General features: G+C 36.3%; 1 protein-coding gene and 1 long non-coding RNA gene across 2 annotated transcripts; both read left to right on the forward strand.

Moving 5' to 3' along the window:
• Positions 1-5,240: 5,240 nt before the first annotated feature.
• LOC127438985 (procathepsin L-like) lies at positions 5,241-12,540 on the forward strand. Its single transcript, XM_051694955.1, has 8 exons — positions 5,241-5,262; positions 5,479-5,624; positions 7,614-7,736; positions 7,914-8,078; positions 8,299-8,520; positions 11,815-11,983; positions 12,155-12,260; positions 12,410-12,540. The coding sequence occupies exons 1-8, from the start codon at positions 5,256-5,258 to the stop codon at positions 12,507-12,509; spliced, it is 1,038 nt and encodes a 345-aa protein (XP_051550915.1). The 5' UTR covers positions 5,241-5,255; the 3' UTR covers positions 12,510-12,540.
• A 928-nt stretch (positions 12,541-13,468) lies between these two features.
• On the forward strand, positions 13,469-18,357 carry LOC127438999 (uncharacterized). The gene is made up of 3 exons (XR_007896838.1): positions 13,469-13,815; positions 17,572-17,908; positions 18,096-18,357. It is a non-coding gene; the product is annotated as an uncharacterized LOC127438999 (long non-coding RNA).
• The last annotated feature ends 5,933 nt before the right edge of the window (positions 18,358-24,290 follow it).

Consider the following 24,290-nt stretch of genomic DNA (forward strand, 5'->3'; position numbering starts at 1 on the left):
TCTCACACACAAACACACAGGGAGAGAGGTGTTAATATGGAGATGCAATTGTTTCATATTAACATACAAATGGAAAGAGATTCACAAATAGAAAGTTGGTTCACAAATAAATTGAATGAGATCCACAAATAAATGTAAGGAGTTTCACAAAAATGAAATGAATTCACAAATAAAAAGATTGAGATTTATAAATATATGTTAGGTGTTTCACAAAAATAAAGTGAATTCACTAATAAATCAAATTACATTTTCAAATAAAAAAATTATTTACAAATATATTTTTTTAAATCACAAACACATCTTTGTTTGTGAATCGCACACATTTATTTGCGGATCGCTACACGCATTTGTCCATTTTGAAACAAATCTAGCGTGAAGATGTGCACACAAATATACAAATAGGTGGACTCTACCCGTCGTCTACTCAAGCCAATCAGATAATGGCCACATTACTCAGACCAATCGTAGCACATTCTATCTTCAACCAGTCACGTTTCGTATTACTATCAGGGCGGGACCAGAGTCACAGCGCTCTCATGAGCATGGAATCAAGCACATACAGATAAGCTCCAAGACCACAAACTTTTAAAGAAACGGATGTCATCAGAGGAATACTGTGATTTAACGTTTGTATAATTTTCTCTCAGTTATAAACGTGTGTAGTGTCTTGTTAAATGTTGACAGATGAAAACTGCCCATTTGTAGAGTGTCCTGATCATTAGTTTTATAGCTAACCTGGCTGACAGTATGAGTCTGCTATTTTAATTTTAACCAAGTTTCTTGACTGAAATGTGTCGTCAAATCCTTTACTCTTAATGTTACAAGGCAGAACCAAACAGACACACCACTAGACACGACAATAGATCAGTAGTACAGATAGTGCCTTTATAAAACATGAATCATATTAGATGATCTTAGGAGCACAAACCATAAATGAATATCCTATATTACACAGTGTACAAGATCTGCTATGGTATTAGTTTGGTTTCACATTATGTTAATGTATTAATTTTTTTTATTGAAGTAATATTTCAAAGGATTTATATTTTTAACACAGTGTTACGGCAGACCAGTCCAATGTTACTCACAAGAAATAATTATGTTAACCCTGTAAAACAATGCATGTTTCACTTAATTACTCAGGAAATATATAGTCTGTGAGATACAAGAGGACAATAATAATAATAATAACAGAGTTGCGAGGATACTGGAGAACTGATGCTCTCTGCTCCACATCACAAAAAGATGTAAACAGTAGTGGGACTTTTGTGCTACTGGTGGTAAAACATCACACAGCTCCATGGCCCAATGTTGTTTGTGTAACATGTTATTTTCTATATAGTAATGGACTTGTTTTTAACATGTAACTGTTATTTTTTTCCAAAAATTTGTGCAGAATGCTCTTACCCTGACTAGGAGTATCTGTCCCAGACAACTGATACAACACCATGACGTGGCAATGAGGATGTTGATGTACAACAAACTCAAGCAAAATGCAAGCACTCCAGCTGTAATGTTCAATTCCAGTGTTTGTGTGTAAATAAATGTACTACATATATTTTAGCCAACAGACTGGCTATTTATAAACCTATTTACCTCAAAATGCCTTGATAGAACTCAATAAAATATATGTCAACTAAATGACAAAAATATTTTGCCAAATGAGAGGAGTCATCATTTATACTCATATTCATGTTTTTCCAAACCCAAACGACTGACTTTCTTCTGTGGGAGGAACTCGAAAGGAGATGTCAGGAATAATGATAGGGATTGACAGCCTCGCTTTCATTTCAGTCTCATTAGCAGCATCTACATTTTACAATGTATTCTCATATTCCACAGAAGAAAACTATATAGTACAGGTTTTTTTATTTATTTTTTTAAACATGAGGGTGAGTAAATTACAGAATTTTCATTTTTAAGTAAGTGAACCCAAAGACAATGTTACGGTTTATTTAAATGTTATATTGCACTTTGATTTCAAGACATGACATTGTAACTTAAAAGAAATGTGACATAACAGAAAAATAAAGAATCTCATAAAACACATTTTAAAAGGTGTCCTGTATTGGAGCTGGAACCACTGAGTTTTGGAGCAGGTGAGTCAACTGCTCAAAGTTGATGGGCAGTACACAAGGGAAACATCTGAAAAAGATGGCAATAACTAATGAGTCATTTATCACTGTCAGAACATGATGCTGTATTTTAGAGAGGGACCCCATAAAACATTCACACAAAAGTGCTAAAATGTAAAATTCTACTTACAACTGTGTTTATTAATTACATTAACATAATGTGAAACCACATTATTGGCATAGCAGATCTTGTACACTGTGTAATATAGGATATTCATTTATGGTTTGTGCTCCTAAGATCATCTAATATGATTCATGTTTTATAAAGGCACTATCTGTACTACTGATCTTTTGTAGTGTCTAGTAGTGTGTCTGTTTGGTTCTGCCTTGTAACATTAAGAGTAAAGGATTTGACGACACATTTCAGTCAAGAAACTTGGTTAAAATTAAAATAGCAGACTCATACTGTCAGCCAGGTTAGCTATAAAACTAATGATCAGGACACTCTACAAATGGGCAGTTTTCATCTGTCAACATTTAACAAGACACTACACATGTTTATAACTGAGAGAAAATGATACAAACCTTAAATCACAGTATTCCTCTGATGACATCCGTTTCTTTAAAAGTTTGTGGTCTTGGAGCTTATCTGTATGTGCTTGATTCCATGCTCATGAGAGCGCTGTGACTCTGGTCCCGCCCTGATAGTAATACAAAACGTGATTGGTTGAAGATAGAACATGCTACGATTGGTCTGAGTAATGTGGCCGTTATCTGACTGGTTGAGTAGACGATGGGTGGAGTCCACCTATTTGTATCTTTGTGTGCACGTCTTGATGCTAGATTTGTTTCAAAATCGACAAATGCTTGTAGTGATCCGCAAATGCACAGGAAGCGATCCACAAATAAATGCACACGATTCACAATGAATGCTGGACAGAGTTGTGTTTGTGAGTTAAAAAAATATATTTGTAAAAAAAAAAATTATTTGAAAATCTCAGTTTATTTACTTGTGAATTCACTTTATTTTTGTGAAACTCCTAACATATATTTATAAATCTCATTCTTTTTATTTGTGAATTCATTTCATTTTTGTGAAACTCCTTACATTTATTTGTGGATCTCATTCAATTTATTTGTGAACCAACTTTCTATTTGTGAATCGCTTTCCATTTGTATGTTAATATGAAACAATTTCATCTCCATATATAACAGGCTCATACCAGCTAACAGTTTTTGTTTCAAAGAAGGCTCCAGGAACAGTAGTTTTTGGTTATCAGAATGGACATTCTAACCTTCACTCTTGGTTAACCAGGAACGTTTTTTTTATGGACATAGAACATTCCCTGTAGGTTTGGAGAACGTTCCCCCAACGTTTTTGTAACTTCTCCATTCTGATATCATTTCATGGAGGGTATACTGGAAATATATATATATATATAGTAGAAAAAATATACTAGAAAAAAATAAGATGTCTTAATAAATCATTACTTGAAATGTCAAGTTTTGGGCTCATAACTCAAATATCTATGTGTTTATACTCAAACTACTGAGTACAAAATTGAGGCAATGGGGAATACCCACAATGCCTTGTGCTTGACTTCTTTAATTATGTATCCTTGGTCAAAGGGATGGGGCATTTAAATAGCTGTTATTAAGAATTTATAGAAGTTTTAGCTCTTTTGTAGTATTATTTATTTTGTTTTGTTGCAAATAGTTGTTTCATTTGATGACATCGGTATGATGATCTGTCTTTAGTCAAGCTGGACCCTGTTAACTTGTGCATGTTCAACCGTAGTACAGGTGTTTGCATTTCTATGCATTTCTGTAGAAAAATAAATCTATTTATTTATTGACCAAGAATAAGTTATAATCTTCATTATTTAAGCTGTGTTATTGTATGACTTAAATTTGAGTCCATTCAGTTGAAATTATTAAGTATACTATAGTATTCAATAGAAACAACAATAATTAAATAGCAAATCTGAGTTAAATCTACTTGCATCTAGTTTCCTTAACTTAAATAATTATGTTCATTTTATATGAGATGCCATTACTCAATTCAGTTGAGGGAATGAGTTTACTCAATCAATTGAGTAAAGTCAACTTATTAGGGTTTTCAGTGTATATTTTTGAAATATTTACATTTTATTTTTTATTTATAAAAATACTAAGTTTTATTAAATATAAAACTTTGACAGAAGGGCCTGACAATTTTTAACCCCTTAATAAAATGTGTAACATTTTCTGTGAGGTCTATACAGTATGACTTATGATATAGGCCTAATTAGCAAATTGTGCAGTTTTAATAAGATGATGCCTAATTTGCATATTTTAAAAGTTTAATTGGGTAAAGTCACAACACAAAAAAATAATATATATATATATGTATATATATATATATATATATATATATATATATATATATATATATATATATATATATATATATATATATATATATATATATATATATATACTGTATACAGTAATTTACAATAAGACAACAAAGTTTCATTTTGATTAACTGAAAGGAAACATTTTAGCCTGTATGTATTACCTCCCCTTTAACACATGTGTATGATGAAAACCCACCATAATATGACCTGCACAGACAATCGTGGGATGAAATATAATAACAGGGGTAAATTATGGCACTATTATGACACAACTGAAGAACACACAGCTTGACTGCATGGAAAAAAAGAGAGACAGATTACTCAGCAGTCACCCTCATAATCAAGGTCTTGGTGTGCATGAACTATACTTTGTGGATATGGTGTCTTTACTGGTATGTTCATTATATTCAAAACATGAGACTATCAGACAAAACACATATATCACGCATTCGAACATTGCTGACTGAGTCTAGAATGAAATATTCAACAACAAAATAAAATAAAAATATGTACCACAAGCTTTTAATCAGACTTGTTTTCCAGGGACAGCAGTTTAAGATCTTTTGGAAATGTTTTATATATTTGTCAGTGTTTTGGTGGAGTTGTTGGTTGGGGTTAGGATTATTTAAGTTTTGTTAATTAGGGCCTTCCTCTTTCGCAATAATATGGTGTTGGAATTTATAACAGTATGGACACACCTTCCAAATTATTGTACGGTATATAATGCAAAAGACACTGAAACTAACCAGCCATTAACTTTCTGCAGAGCTTTTGCATCAACATGTTTGGTAAGTTCCGAATCCTTATCCTTTATTTGTTAGTTTTATTTTTCACATTTTTTAGTGCTAATAATTTGCTATGTGGATATAATGTTGTTTTATAATACAGGCCAAATTTAAAAAGCTGGAAGTGTGAAAACTTTAAAAACTGTTTCTGAAGTCTAAATTAATGAAGTCTAACTTTCAGGTCACAGTTTTTGTCTATTTTCCTAAATCTGTATCAAGCACATAGGGCAGCATTGTTTGGTAGAGCAGCATTGTTTGCCCTCCTGATGTGGGCACCTCTTCAAGTGGCATCAGATTCAGAAGAAGAGGTTGTCTCAGAGTGGATGCTGTGGAAAAAGCACAATGAAGTGTCTTATGATGAAAAGGTTGGTTGGAGTTTATTTATTTATTTTTATTAATTTTATTTATTTATTTGTCATTTGAGTGCGGCTTAGTGGAATAATGTTGATTAGCACAAAAATAAATAAATAAATAAATAAATAAATAAAAACAATTGGCCTGTCTGATTGAGGTTACAGTGGGGCACTTATAATGGAAGTGAATGAGGCCAATGTTTGGAGGGTTAAAAGGCAGAAATGTGAAGCTTATAATTTTGTAAAAGCACTTTCATTATTATTCTGTTAAAACTCGTGTATAATTTGAGCTGTAAAATTGTTTATATCATTGTTTTCACGGGTGTTTTAGGGTTTGCGCCGTCATGTCATCATGGCAAAAAAAAAATTAACATTGTATATAACTTTACTCAGAAAAGGTTCAAAGGTTAAAATCATGTTAACATGCAAATTATTTATGTCTTGTAGCTATACTTTTGAAATAGTAAGTATTTTAAAGTTTACGGATTGGCCCCCATTCACTTCCATTGTACTGTAACCCAGATTTTTTATTTTTATTTTATTTATTTTTTATTTTATCCCCTTTTTCTCCCAGTGTGGAATGCCCAATTCCCACTACTTAGTAGGTCCTCATGGTGGCGCGGTTACTCACCTCAATCTGGGTGGTGGAGGACAAGTCTCAGTTGCCTCGCTTCTGAGACAGTCAATACACTCATCTTATCACATGGCTCGTTGTGCACGACACTGCGGAGACTCACAGCATGTAGGTGCTCATGCTACTCTCTGTGATCCACGCACAACTTGCCACGTGCCCCATTGAGAGCGAGAACCACTATTCAAGACCACAAGGAGGTTACCCCATGTGACTCTACCCTCCCTAGCAACCAGGCCAATTTGGTTGCTTAGGAGACCTGGCTGGAGTCACTCAGCACACCTTGGATTTGAACTCGTGACTTCAGGGGTGGTAGTCAGCATTTTTACTCACTGAGCTGTCCAGGCCCCCAGATTTGTTCTTTTTTAAAGAAAAAGAGGGACACGTTGAAATTAAATTTTGCCATAAATGCTGTCGATCAAACGTATTTTTTTTTTATTGAACACGGAATATTCACTGGAAAAAAAACAACAACTTAGAATTTACCCACCAAAAATGAGGCAGCAATTTGCACCCACTTTCTTTGAGTAAATTTGTTCTCAATTTTAGCATGCAGTATAGGTAAGGGTATATTTTAACCAATGTGTATGAATAGTAATTAACACCCCCCAAAATATTTTTTTTTTTTTCAGTGCTGTTTTTCAATTGTTTTTCTATGTAAAAATGCTCGAGTCTAGACCAATGTTGACCGTTGGCCGCGTGGCGTGGTTTTTTCAGCGTTTTTGCCGTATCAAATTAGGGGCCGTTCTGACCAAATACGTTCTTGCGCTAAAACAAGCAAGACGCAGCGCCACAAACGGAGCAGAACACAGGTGTCTCGAGACGCGTTGTCAACAGTTGAAGTTCTTTTTAACGTGACATGGCGTTTAAAACAGTGCAGCGCTCCTGTGCAAGGTGCTAAAAACAAAATGCGAGACGTGGCGCAACGGTGTACGTCTAGTGCATTAAAAAAAATAAAAAAAAATGTAAAAAAAAAAAACGGGGAAAAGTGTGGGTGAACGCAAAAACGTTTTAGGTATGAACGGCCCCTCAAAAAAAATAAAAACAAATAAAATAAAATACAAAAAAATAAAAAAACGGGAAAAAGTGTGGGTGAACGCAAAAACATTTTAGGTATGAACGGCCCCTCAAAAAAAAAAAAAATCTCGCTATGCATTATAGGCCTATAAGTCGGCCCCTAAAAGCCACTTTTGTATCTGAATGAATGAAATGTGAAAAAAAAAAAGAAAAGAAAAAAAGGCTGCTATAAAAATAAAACAGGCTACTATTGCAGTGCTTAAAATTTTCAGATGTTAATATGTACTGAATTCTTCTGTGAGTTGTAACTCATCATTTTATTCATTCTGTCCTTTTTGTCTTTATATTTGCAGTGTGATGATGATCAGAGGAGGACTATCTGGGAGAACAACATGAGGATGATTGACAAAAACAATGAAAACTTTCGCTTTGGATTGTCATCCTTTAGCATGGCAATGAACAAATATGGTGACCTCGTAAGTAAAACAGGTCATGTGCATTTCTTCTTTGTAGGAGTCAGGTCTGATTTATGATTTACAGCACAATTAGAAAGTTTTGTAATTATAATTATGAATATGTACAATTATTTTGTTAATAATTGTCTCTCTCTTTTGTTTCTTTTTTTTCTTTTCTTTTTTGTTTGTAATCTGCAGACCCAGTTTGAGTACAAACATTTATTGGGTGCCACAATTAATGGCCGGATAAATAGAAGGGGAAAGATTGCATCTGCTCGGATGCTCCGTTCCAATGCTAAAAGACTGGGATTGACCACAGTGGACTACAGAGCAATGGGATATGTAACTAAAGTTAAAGACCAGGTCGGTCGGTCTTTCTTTTCTTTTTTGCTATAGTTTTTTCTTTCCAAACTTATAATGTCACATTGCCTTTTTACTCTTTATTACACGTTTTCATTTGTCCACAAGTTTCCTTATTGAAGTGTTGTTTTTATGACAATATATAAATGAAAGCAAAGATGCCAGATGTTAAATAAAGCCGAATTTAAGGTGCAAAATGAACTGATTTGTTGCCATTGTCCAGGGATTCTGTGGGTCGTGCTGGGCTTTCAGTACTACGGGTGCCATTGAGGGACAAATATTCAAGAGGACGGGGCGGCTGGTGTCCCTAAGTGAGCAGAATCTGGTGGACTGCTCCAAGTCTTACGGCACGTATGGCTGCAGTGGTGCCTGGATGGCAAACGCCTATGATTATGTGGTCAAGAGAGGGTTGCAGAGCTCTGACACTTACCCCTATACATCAGTGGTGAGTGATTATGGTCATATGAGTAAGAGAGATAAACCATAAATGTAGTTTGGTGTCCAAATAATGTGAAAATAACACTCCACCGCACTGAGCTGAAAGAGTCCTGTGAAAGACTGCTTATATCGTACATACACTACCAGTCAAAAGTTGGGACACTTGACAGAATAAATGTTTCTCCAGTGTTAGGAAAGCCACTCTGAATCTTGCTATTGTGATGCTCCTGTTCTACCCGCTCCGTATGGGACTTGAACTGGTGTCTCCGGCATGGGAGGTGGGTGCACTAATGAGGAGGCTAAAGCCTCTAGCGTCAGTTGCTAGTGCACCTCTTGAGATCAGGAGAGTGAGTTCTATACACATTGCACAGCTATCTATCAGCTGGCTCCCATTACACTCACCCCCCTAAACCTCACTCCCATCTGGGTCACGGCACCACTGTGACGCTCCTGTTCTACCCGCTCCGTACATGACTCGAACCGGCGTCTCCGTCATGGGAGGAGGGTGCGCAAACAAGGAGGCTAAAGGCTACAGCCTCTAACCTGGTAGCTATATGTTTAATTGGGGTGACACTACACCCTTTAAACTGAACATTTAAATTTTTTTCTAATATAAACTAATGAAACTAGAAAACACCTTATTTTATAGAACTGAGTCTAAATATGTACAGTACAGTATATATGTGTCCCTTTAAAGGCCTCGGAATACTCATGGCGAAGTGCTTCTCTGTTTTTCGTTAAAAGCCTGGGGGAGGCGTTTAGAGGAGCATTTAAATATTAGGACGCACAAGACGACATGTAAAACCTTAACTAATGTAACATTAAAATGTGTAATAAATGACTGCATACCTCATTCTATGAGTAGAATTCACACAAGATCAGTAAAAGAAGCTGTTTTAACTACTCAATGATTTAAAGTAATATAAATGCAGTAGATAATTTGCAATTTGTCATGTTAATATTCTGCGTTCATGGTGCTAATGTGCTAACATGCAATGCTCTGGCTCCACTCTGTTATTGTAATTTATAATGAAACTGATATTACTGCAATGATCGGTGCATTAAGAGTGTAAATAGGCATAATGGATGATAGGCATATCTTACTATGACCAGGTAGATGGCACATGAGGAAAGCAGTATATCAAACAACAGAGGGAATGGGAACTTAAGAGTATTTGAGTAGATTTGATTATTTTTGTAGACTAATTAAACAAAAAAAAATCACACAACATGGCCTTCGAAAATGTCTTTAGGTGAACGATTGTATAGATGTAGGTAAGTTTGCACCAGCTCCCTAATAATTGCACACCATTGTGTTCATGTTGACTGATCTAAACTGACTGAACAACATAAGCGGAATTAGTCGTCGGCCCCAAAGTAGGTGGAGCTACTGATGACGTGGACCAATGGCAGTAAGAAGGTGTTTAGCTTTGCGCTGACGAGCTGTTACAAACCACCGAAAGGAACTCAAAAACCCCTAACATCACACCCGTTCATTCTTCAATTTCGTATGAAGTATACCCAGATAGTGCACATAAATCTCCAAGATGTCTGTTTTAAATCTATGAATCTGGAAAGCATCACAATCTAATTAACATCTGCTAAACATCTTAAAAAGATCAGATTTACAAACAATCTAATTCATAAACATCTCAAAGACATCTGCTGAATGTCTTATTGACATACAAGGGGAAACGTCTTATAGAAGTATTCAACACACTCTCATGGCGAAATCGTCAGGATTCGTACCACATTTCTAAATTTGGCTAATTCGTATGATAACGTGCGACTGCAATTCCTACGACTTTCACTACAGCCAATGACGTCACTGTTTACTTCCTTATATCACACACAACAGCTTCTTATCATGTTTACACACTCTTCTCATTGGTTAAGTTTAGAAAAGGGGTTTGGGTAAGGGCATAATATTAAGTATGTCCTTAATGCCTGGTGCGCAGTACACGTGCTTACTTCTGCATTAGACATCTGGGAATTTGCACATGATCGTACGATCGTACGAGTTTATGTGAACAACATCATGCAAGACCATACAAAATAGCCAACTCATAAATTATGTATACATTTTTATGAGATCGGGTTGAAAGTATTGCAGATGAGCAAACGACCTAAAAAATACATCTTCCAGATGTAAACACACTCATGAAATAGACATGTGGGTGATGTACATATGCTACCGGGGCCTTAAGGCTGCGCAGGGGCTCAAGTGAATCAGTGAATCATTTATGTGAACCAGTTCATTTACATGAACTGTCCAAACGAACTGACTCACTAAAATGAATCGGAGCTCCCAAAGCTACAATAAGTGAATCGTTTATTTTAACTGGTACATTTACATGAACTTTCCAAAAGAACAAATTCACTTAACTGATTCAGATTTCCTAGCGCTATATATGAAAGAGAGGACTGTTTAGGTGAGTGTGTTTGATCATTCCCTCGACAATTTAATGTGACAAATAAAGCGTGTTCTGTAATATATGTTAGTAATGTCACTACTTTTAGTTTAGTTAGCCTACTCCCCAACTCTGTGTTTTTCATTATCTTTGCTCATGCTTAAACACTTGAAAATCTTTTGTCGATAAATATAAATTATGCTTATTTATGAATTTTTTACAATACTAAAATTGTACTTTTTTAAATGGATGAATTGAAACATATAGTGAATGAAGATCAGGAGTTATATACAAATTAATAACTTCCATTTGTGTTATTTCATAATATTAATGACTTTACTATTATTCTAATTAGAAATTGACCGATATTGGTTTTTAATGGCCAATACGATACTGATTAATTTTGTGTTTAAGTGTCTGATAACTGATATGCATAAACAACTTAATCATTTATCACTAACCTCTGGTGAACTGATTTACAAAACTAATATTGCACACAGTCTACAAAGAATTAATTTGACTAGTTTTAGTTGCAATATAAAAAAGCCCCTCACTTAGCCTAATTACTATTTAAAATGTAAAGTCTTTTGTGTCCGAATTTATCAGTAAACCCAATATAACAAAACCGATAACTGATTAAGTGAAAAAGTGTAAATATCGGTTAACAATATCAGTCAAACCGATTATCGGTCTATTTCTAATTCTAACATATGGAAAACAGAAGTAATTAAAAATGATTAGCTGTGTCCAAACATTTGAATGGTAGTGTATTTCTGCTTTGTATTGATTTTATAATGGATTACTATTGATTTCTTAGTATTGATCCAAATGTACTATTACAAACGTGGAAGTTGCGCTGTTTAACTTCTCCATGTTTATTGGTTTGTCAGGATACTCAGCCCTGTTTTTATGACAGCAGCCTGGTTGCCGCCAGAATCAGTGACTATAGGTTTGTCCCGGCTGGAGATGAACAGGCACTGGCTGACGCCATGGCAACTGTTGGTCCAATCACTGTTGCTATAGATGCTGACAACCCAAGTTTCCTCTTTTACAGCTCGGGTAAGTTTTTTTCTCTTCAAATATCATAGAATCTAATTTACATTGTGACAAATCTATTGTTTTGATTTATATATATAATCTCCCAATATGATTAGATTACAATACTATATGTTAGAATTTAGATCAACATATCCTAAACCTATCCCTAACCTAAAACTATCATTCCAACAGGGATCTACACGGAGTCTAACTGTAACCCTAACAATCTCAACCATGCTGTGCTTTTGGTTGGTTATGGTTCAGAGGGTGGCAAAGATTACTGGATAATCAAAAACAGGTGAGAACACTCTCATCATAAAGAGCTTATGATGACATTGACACCTCATCCACACTGTTAGTGACACACAGACAGCTTTGTTTATTATTATGGGAGTGTTCTAGTTTGATGCATTACATTTTAGCTCATCTTTTCTTTTCTTTCCTCAGTTGGGGAACAGGATGGGGAGAAGGAGGCTACATGCGAATTATCCGCAATGGCAAAAACACCTGCGGGATTGCCAGCTATGCACTCTATCCCATTGTATGAGAGGAACATGACATTTCCCAATAAAGACTAATGAAGTCAGAACTTTGTGTCAAAAATCACTTCATTTAGGAGGCTGTATTAAGGAATATTTCGAACCCTTAAAAGGAATATTCAGGGTTGAATACAAGTTAAGCTCAGTCAACAGCATTTGTGGCATAATATTGCTTACCACAAAAATGTATTTGGACTTGCCCCTGCTTTTCTTTAAAAAAGCAAAAATCTGGGTTACAGTGAGGCACTTGAGAAACTATTTGTTTAATGCATTTCACACATGAGAAATGTGCTCAACAGTGCTACATATAATAGATAAAAGGTGTAAAAAAGTGAGGATTCTAAAACTAAACATTGAAAAACTAGTCTATAAAATGTAGCAACATAATAATGAACTTTCTGTAGGGTTAAGGTTAGAGTCAGGGTTAATTTAAAAGCAACCTTCTAATATTGTTCTAAAAAAGTTTTTCTTTTTTATATATATATATATATATATATATATATATATAGAACTGGTATATTAAATTGGTCAACTGCTGAGTTCTCCCTTACATATATATAATTATAAATAATTTTACATAAAAATGTTTTCTTACTAATATTTTAAAACCATATTTTTATTACATGTAATTATTCAACCACAGTCGAAAATATTATAATTTATTTGATTGATTTAAACAATATCTACTTTTGACATGGTTCCAAGATGACTTAGAAATCTGTATCATATATGTCTGCAATCAATATTTCCGCCCTGAATGAGTTCAGTCATCGTGAAAGGCTGGAACGCAGATGAATTGAAGAAGTTAATGATCAGTTAAGTTCCTTGAGGTCACAGATATTCCTTGACTTTCCTATTGGTGTTGTCAGCACATGGGCAAAAATCTCTGCCCTTCCTCTCCAATATACATACACACTGCTATCACACACCTGGAGAGAGAACCAGGAAGAGAAGATCATTTTTTAACTTTGCCAAGAGTGAAGATCGCACAGAGTGCATTGAGTCAGAAGTCTTCATGCCTTCCTTGTTAAGCTTTGCAGTAAATAAATATATAACATGCATTTATAGACGGCTAAGATCCTATTCTTGGGAATTCCTTGAATAGTGATTGAAGTAGATTTTGTCATAGGCTCAGGTTGGTTGTTTTTAAAGGATGATGGATCAGAGCTGGAGCCTGTGGATTGGAGTTCTGGTGCTGTTCTCTCTGGATTTCTGGGTATCTACAGATGATCTTGGATCTCCAAACCAGTCCTGGAGGAACAGTGATGTCCAAGTCGAAAGCAACAACAATCAAGAGCAGCAGATTTTGAGAAAGTATTGTGAATCCACACACATTACGCCGAGAAGCTTGCTGTAATAATGTTTCATTGTGCAGTTAGAAGAACATCTTAAAGTTGTCTTTTACACTGTTAAAAAAGAAAAATGTGCAGTTGTTACCTTAAGGATTATTTCTACTTGACCTGATCCTTAAAATTAGCTTTGTTGGGATAACCTAATGTAGTCATGTCACATAAATTTTTTTTTACTTGAATAAAACCAGTTGATTGCAATGTTTTTAGGAAACAATGGACCTGAACCCGTGTTGGGTTTAATTTATTAAATTGATTTTCATATGAATAAAAGCAGATGATTTTCATGTTACCACATATGAAGTCTATTTTTATAGGTTGATTGACAAATGACAATATAGTATGAAAATAATAATGTCTTCTATTGAACTCGTATCAGCCATATCACGAGTTGAACCTCTTAAATCGAAAACTGCAGTACAATTCAAATATTAATAGTAGATAAAACAATTGAATAATCATATTAACCCTCAGGGGTCGATGGACGTGCCGGCGCATCCTGCTGGATTTTCTCCTCATAATAGTGGAAACGACTTAAAATACTTGCGCATACAGATAAGTGTAAGACATCATTAGAAACTATAAGGGGTCTAATTTTATTTGTGTTCACTCACAATAACAACAAAGTCTTGTGCTTTTGTAAAATAAAGAAAATAATCAGTGTGCGCTTTCATCCGTCTCTGTCTCCACGAGCATCTTTCTGAAACACGTCAAAAAAATGAACTGAAACTCTGCGAATACTTATCAGACAAACATGAAACATATGTCTAAAGAAAGCATAAAATGTCTACTTTTAAATAAAACAATTCAAATTTAAAACAAATATTCTCCTGCAATGTAATCTTTATGAAACAAAGCGATGTACAGTTTCTCCTGGCTCAGCTAATTATCCCTAATGTGATCACACCCACGCGCAGAGAGCGCTATTCATACTGTAATGTTCTGAGACTATCTATACAAATGGTAAATGCCCCAGAGGCAAGTTTTAAATGCAATTTATTCCTGTGATATATAGCTGAATTCTCAGCATCATTACTCCAGTCTTCAGTGTCACGCGATCCTTCAGAAATCATTCTAATATGCTGATTTGCTGCTCAAGAAACATTTATTATTATAATCAATGTTGAAAACAGTTGTGTAATTTTTTCTGGAAAGAAATGAATACTTTTATTCAGCAAGGATGCATTATATTGATCTAATGGTGGTGGCTGAGGAGAGCCCCCTGTTCTCTATTTAAAAGTGCTTTGGTGGGGTCCTGGGTAGCTCAGCGAGTAAAGACGCTGACTACCACCCCTGGAATTGTGAGTTCGAATCCAGGGCGTACTGAGTGACTCCTAACAGCCAGGTTTCCTAAGCAACCAAATTGGCCCGGTTGTTAGGGAGGGTAGAGTCGCATGGAGTAACCTCCTCGTGGTCGCTATAATGTGGTTCTCGCTCTCGGTGGGGCGCATGGTGAGTTGTGCGTGGATCCTGCGGGGAATAGCGTGAAACCTCTACACGCTATGTCTCCAAGGTAACGCGCTCAACAAGCCACGGGATAAGATGCACAGACTGACGGTTTCAGACGTGGAGGCAACTGAGATTCGTCCTCCACCACCCGGATTGAGGCAAGTCACTACGCCACTATGAGGACATAGAGCGCATTGGGAATTGGGCATTCCAAATTGGGGAGAAAAAAATACAAAAAGTGTTTTGAGTGTAGTGTCAGAAAAGCAACTGAAGTGTAAAATTCATTCAGATATGTAAATAAGAGGGTTGTTTATCTTCATCAAAGCAAGTAATATTTCGGTTTCAAATGTTTAATCGTATAATATAAAATCAACATGAAAATAGCACATTATGACTCCGCCTCCAGTCATGATCACATGCAGGCGATGTCCAGCTGGCTCAAATTGGGAGATTCATCCGCCAGAAGAGCAGTGCCGAAACACGACTGACATAAAGTGTTCTTCCACAAATTGCTTGAAATTTTAAGTTTCAACCACAGATGTCGCTAGAGAGCACAAAGTTACGTAGTGCAGCTTTATCATGAACAAGCAATGAACAATACTTAAGCATTTATTAATCTTAGTTAATGTTACTTTCAACATATACTAATACATATTTAAAATCAAAGGTTGTATTAGTTAACATTAGTTGATGCACTATAAACTAACATGAACTAACAATGAACAATTTTATTTTTATTAACTAACATTAACAAAGATTATAAAAAATGTAACAAATATTTTGTTAATTGTTTGTTCATGATACCTAATGCATTTATTAATGTTAACAAATGGAACCTTATTGTAATGTGTTACCAGCTAATCGTTGGTGTGGTTTGGACATGACGCTCTTTATTTATTTTAAATTGTGTTACTCAAGAGAGGAAAGTTGAGCGAGTGCTTGCATAAAATAAAGCACAACAGTGCCCGTCCACTTTTCAGCTGTCTGGTTTCTGGAAGTATTTTTCCCATTCATTTTTTTTATTTATTTTTTTTATTAAAATCTAGGAATGTCCCGATACCGATACTGGTATCGGAATCGGGTCAGATATGTGCTCATGTACTTGTACTCGTGCTCGTAAAAATGCTTCTATACCATCTGCCGTACAAATTTCACCCCATAAACATTCAGCGCACATATTAAAATGATGTTATATCCTAGTGTGATTAGTAAACCGCAAAGGCTGCGATTTAATGAGATAAGTATATAGTTTGCATGTGCTGTGCACTTCAAATTTGAGTGCTTGTGAATGTGTAGAGTCGGTGTTGTGTTGGTGGAAAACACCATCATGAGCATTGCACACTCTGTTTGTAGTAGATGACAGTGAGCAAAGCACTAATTCACTTTGTAGCACGAGGCACATACAGACTACAAATTGAATTAAACAGCAGCCTTTTGTAGTTTAATAATCACATTGGGCCATCTGCTTTTCTGTAAGTGAGAAGCTACCGTCAAAACAACACAGAAACACTTCAAAATATTTTTTTTTCCAAAATAAAAGCTTAATTTAAATGGACAAAATTATGACATAAATATTTAACTACTGTATAGTTATGTAATATTCACTGTACTACTAATACTACTACTAATAATAATAATAATAGTAATAATAATATTAATAAATCAATAGTAATTATATTATATATTATAAACAATATCTCACATCTGTGATGCTCTAGCTGTTATGCAACACTTTATTTGACAGAAATAACTTCATTGTTGTATTTTGGATTGTGCTGTGAGGTTCTGTATAAAAGCACTTAATTTGATAAAATAATACAATATTATGTTGAAAATGAACTATTCTATTTTAATTTGATTAAAGTTTTAATGAATTAATTTATTTAGACACGATTTTGATGATAAAACCGAAATAAACTGTTGATATGGAATTCAGAAAAACATAAAAACAGGTAGCGGTATCGGCGAATACCGAAAAGGAAATACCGTTACTCGTACTCGTTCTCAAAAAAATGGTGTCGGCACATATAATAAAATCCTTCATAAAAGAGTTCTAAGCCATTGTGATGAGGAGGAGGGTGTGGCCGGTCCGTGAGGATGCTCCCCGGTGCTGAATCGTCCTAATCAGCCAGGAGATGCCAGTTGGAGGGAGAGAGAGAGAGACGCATATGTCTGTGTGTGTGCGTCTATGTTTCGTTGTACTGTGTAAATTTGAGTTTGAAATTAAAGTTCTGTTGATTGTTCACTGCGGTTCCCGCTTCCTCCTTGGTAGCAAAGGCAGAGTCTGCCACAGTGGTGCCGAAACCCGGGACAGGAGGAAGACGCAACATCAGAAAAGCCCTCGCCGCTAGTGTTGGGTCGCCACGCCGAAGAGGTATAATATGGTGGTACTGGAGTGGTTCGCCCGAGATGAAGGAGCCGCTGCCTTCCGCCAGGGGGTGGGGGAAGCTCACTGCCGTCCGCCAGGAAGTGGAAGAGCCGCTGCCGGTCACTAGAGGGCGGAGGAGCTGCTACTATCCACCAGGGGGTGGAGAAGCCATTCACCGTGAGTTGGAGGAGCCGCTGACATCTGCTGGGAGGCGGAGGAGCTCGCTACCATCTGCCAGGAGGTAAGGTCCAGTGCCATCACCCAGCATCTCAGAGGACCACTGCTCAGCTGGCTGAGGACCAAATGGCGCGTGGTTGGGGACCGGAGTGTTTAATTTTTTTTTCTCTCTCTCTCTCTCCTCTCTCTCTCCCTTTGTCTCTCCCCCTCGCTCTTTCCCTCTCCTCTCTCCCTCCCCTCGTCTCTCCCAGGGTCCAAAGAGGCGTGGAAGACCTGCCAGCAGAAGGATGGCCAGAAGGGCAACACCTCCCCTCCAGGAAGGGGTGTTGGAGGAGTGTGACGAGGAGGAGGGCGTGGCCGAGCCATGAGGATGCTCGCCCAGCGCTGAATCGTACTAATCAGCCGGGAGGGGGATAAGGACGAGCCGGAGAAGCCAGTTGGAGAGAGAGACGCACGTGTCTGTGTGTGTGCATCTATGTTTCGTTGTAATGTGTAAATTTGAGTTTTAAATTAAAGTTCTGTTGATTGTTCACTCCTGTTCACGCTTCCTCCTTGGTAGGGAAGGCAGCTTCTGCCACAGCCATGAACCAAACCAATCATCTCTGGGGTGAATTACAGCATGACAAACTTTGATTCGAAGCAAAAAAGTATTTAAAAATGAGACAAAAAGACAAGGTACAAGACTTAACTTTACGTCTTAAATGAAGGAATGAACTACAATCCCATAAAGCAATGTGAATGATGTAAACAAATAAAAACAATGTCAGAATATATCACTATTGATTTAAAGTTGTTGGTTATCAGTGTTGAAACAATATATTTACATTTTATTGCAAAATATTCTGATATTTACAAATATATTAGTAGTTTGAGAATGTAGGGAGATTGCCTTGATTACGTCATTCGCAGTGCAACATGGAAGTGTGCAGTCGCTGCAGCGCTTGTTTGGCATGCTTTGTTTACCAGTTTATCTTCAGAATCATGGGAAATTTAGTTCTTCACTAGGAATTTCACTATTACACATGACTTCTAAAATATGAAGTTGATGGCTTCAACAGAAGCATATACAATCAATTAACAACCTCAGAGCCAAAGCTGGTTTGCTAGTCTTACCTGGTCTCCCAGGCTTGTCTGTTTGCTGGTTTTAGAGGAGTTTTTGGCACTTTTCAGCTGATCTACTAGCTGAACTACTAGTTAAACCAGCTGAACACCATCTTAGCAAGGATGGGAGACCAGCTAGACCAGCAAACCAGCTTAGACTGGTTTAAAACGGAACTTGAGTCTCAATAAGACTCCCCTCTCTCATTTGGGGATGCGACTAGTGTGTTTGGCCCCATAAACACCACCGAATGCCCAGCAGAAAACAGGAATACTCCATAATATCTTTTAGACAAATGTCATAGATATGATTCAAAGATATGATTATGTCTTGTTAATTAAAAAAAGTGTTTTTGATAGTTAGCACTCTGTTAAAATTTACATCAAAGTACTGTGGTGGTGCTGTGGTACAGTGTAAGTATTAGATGGTAATACCATGGTACTTTTATACTGTTCTACTAAAGTAGGTCCTATTTATTATCATATTTATGTGATCTAAAAAACATGTTATTACCATGGTACTACACTACAGTATGTCTGATAAAAGCATAGTACCATGGCACTTTTTGATTAGTGTGATTGTAAAGTAATTTTAAGCTCCTTTCTTGAAAATAATGACAAGCATATTTCATGAACAATGAAAATAGTTACAGTCATATGCATAAGCTTAATGATTAAAATATGCTTTACAACTTGTACATTTGTCTTCCTGGTACATATGTGCTGTTAAATGCACCACATTAAGAAGTCCAAGGCATATATATTTGCGTTTGCCTGCACATTCATCATTTATTTATGGCAGGTGCATTAATGTGTGATTAATACGTTCTTCCACTGAGACCTGCCCACTGCCAGACCAGACAGCATACAGAAAGCTTTTCTATCTGTCTCATGTTATACATAGGAGTGTGGTGAATGTGATTTTGTGCTCTGTCATGAGTTCACAGGTTCATATTTACAGTGGAAGTAAATGGGGCCAATTTTTGGAGGGTTTAAAGGCAGAAATGTGAAGCTTATAATTTTATAAAAGCACTTACATTAATTCATCTGTTAAAACTCATGTATTATTTGAGCTGTAACATTTTTAATTGTCGTTTTTACAGTCATTTTAGGGTTTTAGGGTTTGTTGACATGACATTACATAGTCATGGCCATTGTTGGGGGTAACGTGTTACAAGAAACGTGTGTTACATAATCAGATTACTTTTTCAGGTATTGAGTAAAGTAACGAATTTTTTTTTTTTTTAATTTCAGACCATAATATCAGAGTTACATTTTAAATAAAGCAACACGTTACTTTTGTACACCTCTACTTCCCTGTATTGTGAGAAATCAGGAATAAAAGTGTGCAAACTTCGGGGAGGAGACGTAGTGCATGATGGGCATTGTAGTTCTATAGAGTGTGAGGCCAGAGACTATTTAGCAGAGACGAGTCACTTCTATTTAAATGAATGGGAGAAATTGGGAAGAAGCTCTAGCACCCAACAGTCAATGGATGCAGAAAGGAAGTCCTGCCTTGCAGGTAAAAGAGCTATTCACCTTTTAGATACAGACATCGTCTGTCAATCAACTCGCTAAAGTGCATGCACATTAGCTATACAAGTGTGTTTTAGCATAATATGAGGTCAACCTTTGGTTGAGTGAAACAGGATTGATTCATGTGTTAATACACACTGCATTAAAAAAATCAGTAAATGCGTTTAGGCAGAGGGATTATAAGACTACTCTTCCACTGGCCATGACATGATACACAGGGTGCAGCTGAACTGCTCCGTGTTATAGCTTCCCGTAACTGGGAGAATGGGATGAGAAAAGCTGGCTCTGGATCAGTGGTTCCGAGCAAAATTCTACATCGATTGTGTATGCAGAGAAAATGTCTTAGTTTCTAAAAAGATTCTACATTTTTGTTTTATAATAAACAAGTAGTTTGATTCATGAAACAAACCATTTTTATGACATTTTGGTAGTATTAAAAACGATTCCATTCAAGTTGTATCAACATGTGCCTTTGAAGTTGTATGCGATCAACCAGTGGCGTCTGTACGCACCGTAGATCAACTCAAAACAAGCTTTCACTGAGATGACTTAAGTGAAAAATATTATTTTATTATCAGACACATTCCTTGAACATGTTAGGCTGGCATTTCCACTGAATTTTGAAAAAAACGTCTTAAGTTGACTCTGGCATTGTCGATGGGCACAGCACATGATGACATATATGATGCAGGTTCAAGTGTTGGACTTTGCTGCTTTAGGTAAGACAGTGATTATTCTTCATTATTTATATTGGCTGCCATGTTGATGGAAAAACAAATCATGCATATTCATGTTATTGATTCTTTATTATAAATATGATGTGAAGACTACTTTCTAAATATCTGTTTGTTTACCATGTTGTTTTGACATGAGTGTTGTACAGTAGCTAGCACAACCTGTAATGTCTCTTGTATGCAATGCATGGCTTATTTGTATGGAATGCATAGCATAGCAGACGAGAAAGTGGCTGTGAGAAAAAACTGAACGTTTTACTTTCCATAAAAATTAACTTTTTAATTCATTAAGTTACTTTTTTAATGAGTAACACAACATTCTAATGAGTTACTTTTAAAAGTAGTGTAACCCAACACTGGTCATGGCAACGAAGTTGTAAAATTGGCAATAAATTCACACAGAAAACATTAATAAGTGATATTACCACACTAAAATACTTTTTAGTTGCATATTGTTTGTCATGTGGCTATACTTTTCAAAAACTGAGTATTTTAACGTTCAAAAATGATCCCCATTCACTTCCACTGTAATTGCCTCACTGTAAACTAGATTTTTGCTTTTTTAAGAAAAGGAGAATCAAGTCAAAATACATTTTTGTGGTAATCATCATTATGCCACAAATGCTGTCGATTGAGCTTAACTTGTATTGAACCCGGAATATTCCTTTAACCACGGAAGAAGAAGAAGAAGAAGGGTTAATGTGGAACAGCAGTTGTCGTCACGAAGTTCCTGGTTGGAGGGGAGGCAAAGGGCATGTGACAGTAAAGAGGAAGCTTCCATTGAATCCTCATCCTTTTCGATCACTTATATCACCCTTTACACCTCAGTGGGGTGAATGAGCACCTAATACGGCGTATCAAAGGAACAATAACGTCACGGCACCGATGCTCCTTTAATATTGCATAAGAAGGCGCGATGCGAAAGGGCGCAATAGACCTTTTTCACACTCCTGGTTTTGGAACACGGAAGTAAACGTACAGAAACACTTACAGACAATGCTTTCTACAAGTGATCACAGAAAGAATGGCTTCAGTAGTCTAACTGTGATAGTAATGTAAGCACTGCTCTTTACTGAATAAAACTATCAGAATGTTTACTGGCAACCATTTAAAAGACTGTATGACTAGGTAAAGAACTGATAGAGACTAGCATGCAATAAAGCATTAAATAAATGATTAAATACAAGATCCAGAACTATACTTAAGTCTCATTCACAGGTGTTCTTCTCATTTCTTATTTTCAAGTTTAGCCTACTCTATGTACAATGACAAAATCATCTGCTGCACACACTAAAGGCATGTTGCACCAATTCCGGCCTTCTATATTATAAGTTATGTAAATAGTCACATGAAACAATTACCAAAAGCCTAATAATTTGAGGAAGCGGTCACAATGAGCATGGCTCTTCTTGGTAAGATAACGAAAGCTTCAAAAATATAAAATTATGAAACAAGATTAGCAAGTGCCCCAGAAAATAGTTTCTTAAAACATGCCCATGGCACACTGAACAAATGAAACAGCCTCCATATTTCCCTGGATAACATATTTCCATTGGTGCCAGCCACTGCAGCTCTCACATGCAACCTGAAAGAGATTCTCACATTCAATCTTAATGATACAATGACATTGGCATCACATGAGTATGAATTTATTCTTACAAGTTCATGTCAGGTTAATACACATTTGAATTTTGTAAAGCAAACTGAAATTCCAACTTAGTTTTCACATTAACACACTAAAATGTCCACTCGCAGTGTCTTCTATGAAATCATATTTGTACCAAAATACAAAACACAAATTGGTTGTCTTTTGTAGAAACAAGTGCATCACAAACACAAAACTAAAACATAACATTCATAATATTGGTAATGATAACATATGTACTATTTCCTATCATCCCAGTTAAAAAATATATATTCTTGTGGTAGCTGCTGGCCTGGTTTGTTTTTTTTGTTTTTTTTTGTGCATCATTTCCCATGAGAACTGGTGCCTCTGCACACTACAATAATAATAATAATAATAATAATAATAATAATAATAATAAACGTGCCACAAGAACAAAGCATACAAATTATATTATGTGGCATATATTGATAAGTGACCTACATGAACTGCCATCAGGCTATTAACTGTGATATAAGCAGAAACTTGTTTCTTGTTTCCAGTAGAAATATTTAAACATCCTTTGTAAAGCAAATTTGCCATAAAGTGTTAAGACTCACCGAAAGTATAACTTGTTTTATTTTATTTCTTGTCAGCCAATTACAGTAGCATTGAAACCTTAATTGTTAATAAAACACCTCTTTGTAGAAAAATATTACACAACCTATGAATTATTGCAAAAAATGACTTAATAATATACAACAGAAGAGCACAATTAAGAATTTAAAAAGCTACGGGGTGGGTTAGTGGCTTAAGCTTGCTCTTCTGTATCCTAAAGTGGCTGTAATCATTCGTGCAAGAATGCAAAGCGCACAGACTAATCAAAAGCACTTTTTTATTTATTTGTATTTGTATTTTTTTTTAATCCCCTTTCCTCCCAATTTGGAATGCCCAATTCCCACTACTTAGTAGGTCCTCATGGTGGTGCGGTTACTCACCAAAGTCTCATTGGCCTCCTCTTCTGAGACCATCAATCCGCGCATCTTATCACGTGGCTCGTTGTGCATGACACCGCGGAGACTCACAGCATGTGGAGGCTCATGCTACTCTCCGCGATCCACGCACAACTTACCAAGACGCCCCACTGAGAGCGTGAACCACTAATCGCGACCACGAGGAGGTTACCCCATGTGACTCTACCCTCCTTAGCAACCAGGCCAATTTGGTTGCCTAGTAGACCTGGCTGGAGTCACTCAGCACACCCTGGATTCAAACTCGCGACTCCAGGTGTGGTAGACAGCGCCAATACTCGCTGAGCAACCCAGGCCCCATCAAAACACTTTTGACAAATTAACAGACGTTACAGAAATGTAAACTGTTGTAGTTTAGACTAACTCTGTCAACGTTTAATTACCTTTTTGAAATAATCCTTCAAACGAGTTGAACTTGAATCATGAGGGTTGTGCGCTAACATT

The sequence above is a fragment of the Myxocyprinus asiaticus genome, chromosome 50 (genome assembly GCF_019703515.2).
Source record: "Myxocyprinus asiaticus isolate MX2 ecotype Aquarium Trade chromosome 50, UBuf_Myxa_2, whole genome shotgun sequence".
NCBI lineage: Eukaryota > Metazoa > Chordata > Actinopteri > Cypriniformes > Catostomidae > Myxocyprinus > Myxocyprinus asiaticus.

Coding starts and splice junctions, on each gene's coding strand:
- LOC127438985 (XM_051694955.1), top strand. Junction 7,737..7,913: donor TGAACAAATATGGTGACCTC/GTAAGTAAAACA, acceptor TGTAATCTGCAG/ACCCAGTTTGAGTACAAACA. Junction 8,521..11,814: donor CTTACCCCTATACATCAGTG/GTGAGTGATTAT, acceptor TTGGTTTGTCAG/GATACTCAGCCCTGTTTTTA.